The sequence below is a fragment of the Neophocaena asiaeorientalis genome, unplaced genomic scaffold (assembly GCF_003031525.2).
Source record: "Neophocaena asiaeorientalis asiaeorientalis breed wild unplaced genomic scaffold, Neophocaena_asiaeorientalis_V1.1 scaffold388, whole genome shotgun sequence".
Classification (NCBI taxonomy): domain Eukaryota; kingdom Metazoa; phylum Chordata; class Mammalia; order Artiodactyla; family Phocoenidae; genus Neophocaena; species Neophocaena asiaeorientalis.
The window spans coordinates 79,372-83,277 of NW_020172738.1; the positions used below are offsets into that span (position 1 = coordinate 79,372).

General features: G+C 45.3%; 1 protein-coding gene across 2 annotated transcripts in view; it reads right to left on the reverse strand.

Annotated features, from left to right (window-relative positions):
* The window catches only part of ATG16L1 (autophagy related 16 like 1), a 43,543-nt gene extending 43,222 nt beyond the window's left edge, over window positions 1-321 (reverse strand). For both annotated transcript variants that reach the window (XM_024740492.1, XM_024740491.1), the window contains exon 1: window positions 49-321. In XM_024740492.1, coding sequence (XP_024596260.1) covers window positions 49-163 — 115 coding nt within the window. In that variant the 5' untranslated portion in view covers window positions 164-321. The remainder of the gene's footprint in view (window positions 1-48) is intronic.
* Between the last annotated feature and the right edge of the window lie 3,585 nt (window positions 322-3,906).

Here is a 3,906-nt window from a genome sequence, read left to right on the forward strand (position 1 = left end):
CCTCGGCTGGGCCCGCCCGCCCGCTCCCGGGGCCCGCCAGCCGCTCACACTGCAGGATGATCTCTTCGAACGCCTGCCTCTGCAGCCGGTCCCGGCGCCTCAACTCCTCCGAGATGTGGCGCTTCCAGCGGGGGAAGACGGAGGCGCGGAGGCCCGACGACATGTCGCGCGCTGCCCCGGCGCCTTAGCGCCGCCAATCCGCACGGGGGCTGGCTGCCGCGGCCCGCACCATGAGGCAACCTGCGGGCGCGGGAGGAGCAGCAGCCCCAGGTTTCAGGTCCACGAACAGGCCTCCCCCGATGCAATCCAGGACGGACTTCCGGCTCCTGACGGAAATGGCTTCGGACAGAGCCAGAAAGCCCGCCTCCTCATCCGACGTCTTACGCCACACGCACGCGCATGTCCGGCGCCGACTCGGCGCTGGCTGATGATAGCATCCCGAGGCCGGAAGTGCCGGCCGCAGAGATGCGGCCGCTAGGAGGCGTGCGGGCCACGTTGGAGGCTCGGCCTTGCGGGGTCGGGGGCGGAGGAAGGAAAAGGCAAAAGGGAGGCTTCCGCCCACCTGCTGTTTCCTTTGCTTGCTTTTCCCCGTTTTATATTTTCTTTCTTAGCCTGCTTCCCTTTTCTTCATGTCAGTTTACAAGCAGAAGTAAACTCCCCACATGGTAGCTGTGAGACTATAGATGAGAGACAGCATTCCTAAGCCTCAGTTTCCTAATCTGTAAAATGGGGAAGATCCCTAAACCGGGAAGGAATGATACCTATCCCACGGGATTGTCGTGAGGATTAAAAGTAATAAACTATATAATGCAATTCACACTGCGCCTGTACATAGTAAGCCTAACCTTACCTAGACACTTGGTATCCGTCGAAGTCCTAACCAAAGATTGGTTGCTTTAAGCAAGAGCAACCCATTGACCTTCGAAAAAGGTTTTTTATGCAATAAAGTAATGGAATGCAAAGAACCGCTAAAGAAAATGCGAATAGATTAGCTATGTAAATCATTAGAAGCCTAGAAATTATCTATGACCGAAAAGTAAATGGGTCCTCAGAAGGTCATTTAAGGGTTAGGATACAAACAGGATTTTGAAAGAGAAAAAGGACAGTTTGCCAGTAGATGAAAGCAGAAGATGAAAGACAGACTCGAGAGAAGATGACATCTATCAACTCAGTAGAATGGGAAACCTTGGTCTGTAGTAGAATCATCTGAGTTCCATCTGCATTTAACAAGTTAGTAAATTTATTGCATGAAAATGGAGCCGGACAAAATAGGAGGCAGAAGAGAGGAAAGGAATGTCAGAATCTGCCTTCTCTTTCAATGTGTCTCAAGTCCAGAGGAAGATCCTTCACAGAGAAGAAGGCCTTTCCTCTCCTGTGGAACCCAGGAGTAGGACAGTTAGGATTCTAGACCTGTAAAGATATTTTGTCAGCAGCCAGTACTGAGTGATCTGAATTTGTGGGAAAGACCCATGGGGATCAGAAATAGAAGGGACTTCCTCACACACTGAAGCAAATGAAGAAGCAGGTTCTGAAAGTCACGAAGAATGCCTCTAAATGTAACAGTGGTACCAACCTCAAAAGAGCCTAGAATCAAATCTTGACAGTTGAATATGCTGATTTCCCAGACAAGATTATGATTAAAACATGTTAACAAATTTGCAGAACCAGCAATTCCCCTTACAGGAATGTATGTCAACAAATATTTGGACAAAGGCCCAGAGAAAACTGTCACAGCATTGTTAGAAATAATGGAGAGTTGGGAAAAATCTATTGATTTCCACCAATGAGAATTAAATTACTGTATATTTATTGTTCAAAAAATTCATAATAAAAGGAGTATATGATATAAATCTAATTGATGTAAAATCAGTATGTCCCTGGATCTCATAGGCAAAGTTTGTTGAATGAGTAGAGAATATAATTTCTAAACTAGGGATACTAAGCTCTGTAGGTCTGCCCTCTCCCTACCCGGCCAGCTTTGCCCAGTGAGCACGGCAGCCTCCGTGGGCCCTCCTCCTCTCTTCTGCTCACCACTCTCCCTCCCAGTGCAGGGCCTTTGGATTCACTGTGCTTCTGATGGGCAAACCCTTCCCTTCTGACCTTTATGAGTTAACTCCTATGAGTTAATTCTCAGCTCAGTAGTCACTTCCTCACAACCTTCAAGTAACAGACCTTCACAACTAGGTCAGATTGCCCAATGACACGTGGACCTCTCCATTCTAGCATTTATCACAGTTGCAGCTTCACATGTTTTTTATCATTACTTGCTTAAGGCGTGTCTCCCCGCCACAGACTGTAACCTCCACAGCAAGAGCCGTTTCTGTCTTTGTTCATCATTTTACCTCCAGCAAGGGCGTGAAGTCTTTCATATATTAGGTGCTCAGTAAATGTTTAATTAACGAATGGGATATATGAAAATATTTTCTCTGGGAAGTAGCATTGCTGGTGTTCTTTTGTTGTATGTATTTTCTATATCTTATATGTATTTTCTAATTGTTATCCATTATATACGTACTATATATGCAAGAAAAAGTTATAGAAACGAACATAGATTTATCGATAAAACCATTTCTTCAGCAGAGTGCTAGGTTCTGTGGGAGATAACTAATAAGCGGGAACACTTCTAACAACATTATGGGCCGCGCACTCTTCTGAATGTTTCACGTGTTGTCACTCTGAATCCTCACAACAACCCTGCTCAGTAAGGTTGTTATTAGCTACTCTTAGCATCTTTATCCTCATTTACAAATGAGGAATCTGAGGCCCGCAGGGGTAAGTCACTGGCCTGAGCACACCTGGCTCTTTATTGGCCAGACCTGGCTTCAGACACAGGCAGTTTGACTCTAGCGTCTGTGATTTAACTACTGCACTCCATTGTGCACTTTCTGTTTCTGCTGACACTGTAGTTTGGCTCAACGAGAATACGTAAAACAAAGAATAATTTGAAATGATTTGAAATCAATTCCTAAATTAGCCAATAGGGAGGGCATCCCATCGAAGAGCAAAGTCAGCAAAGTCAGTGGTTCGGAAGCCTCAGGTGTGTTCCCGGGACCCTGAGGGGACTGGCTGGAGGGAGGATGAGTAATGAGTAATAGGAAGGAGGAGGAAATGAGGTTGTCTGAATATTCCGGAGACAAATCATGGATCTTAAAAGAAGCGTTTTTATTTGTTCTGGTAAATACTGAGTGTCTAAAGGATGCAGCATGCTTTGCTGGATAGCGATATCTATGAAATGGATTCTGCCTGCCTGTAATGGATGTAAGATACATGTGAAGTGATGCTCCAGTTCTGAGGAACTCAAGTGCAACCTTCCAAGAATTGTCCTATTTACTTCTGTCCTTTCCCTTTTGGTCCCCCTGCTTTCCTTTATCTTTCAATCAGCAAGTGGTCAAACAGCTGGGTCCTGGTGTGGGTCAGGCACAAGGTGAGCACTGCCTGGAGACAAAGATGGCCAGACTTGGATCCTGGCCTCAAGGAGCTCACTCTTCGGGAAGGGAGATCTGAATGTGATTATGTATGAATGTACGGAATTATAAAGTCAAAAAGACCCAGCCAGCGCCCAAGGGCTTTTGATTCTCTTCTGTTCTTTTTTTTCTCTTGCTTTTATTCTTTTTTAAAAATATAATTTCCTGTTTTAAAAAAATATGGCTCGATCTTTATTTCCACTCCTTTTCAGCTGTTCTCAAAATTAGATCACTAAAAATGAAAGTAAGATAAGCTAACCATGTTCCTGTGTTAACTGCTGTAACCTAGTAAACCTAGTGACTGCTGGAGTAAATGAAGGGATAGCCAAGGATCCAACCGACGTGGATTTTCAGACACACCGATGATCCTTCCAAATGTCACATTTTTTGGCGCTGGACATTTTTACCCCTTGGCTTTTCTTTGTTTCCTTTAGTGTTATTG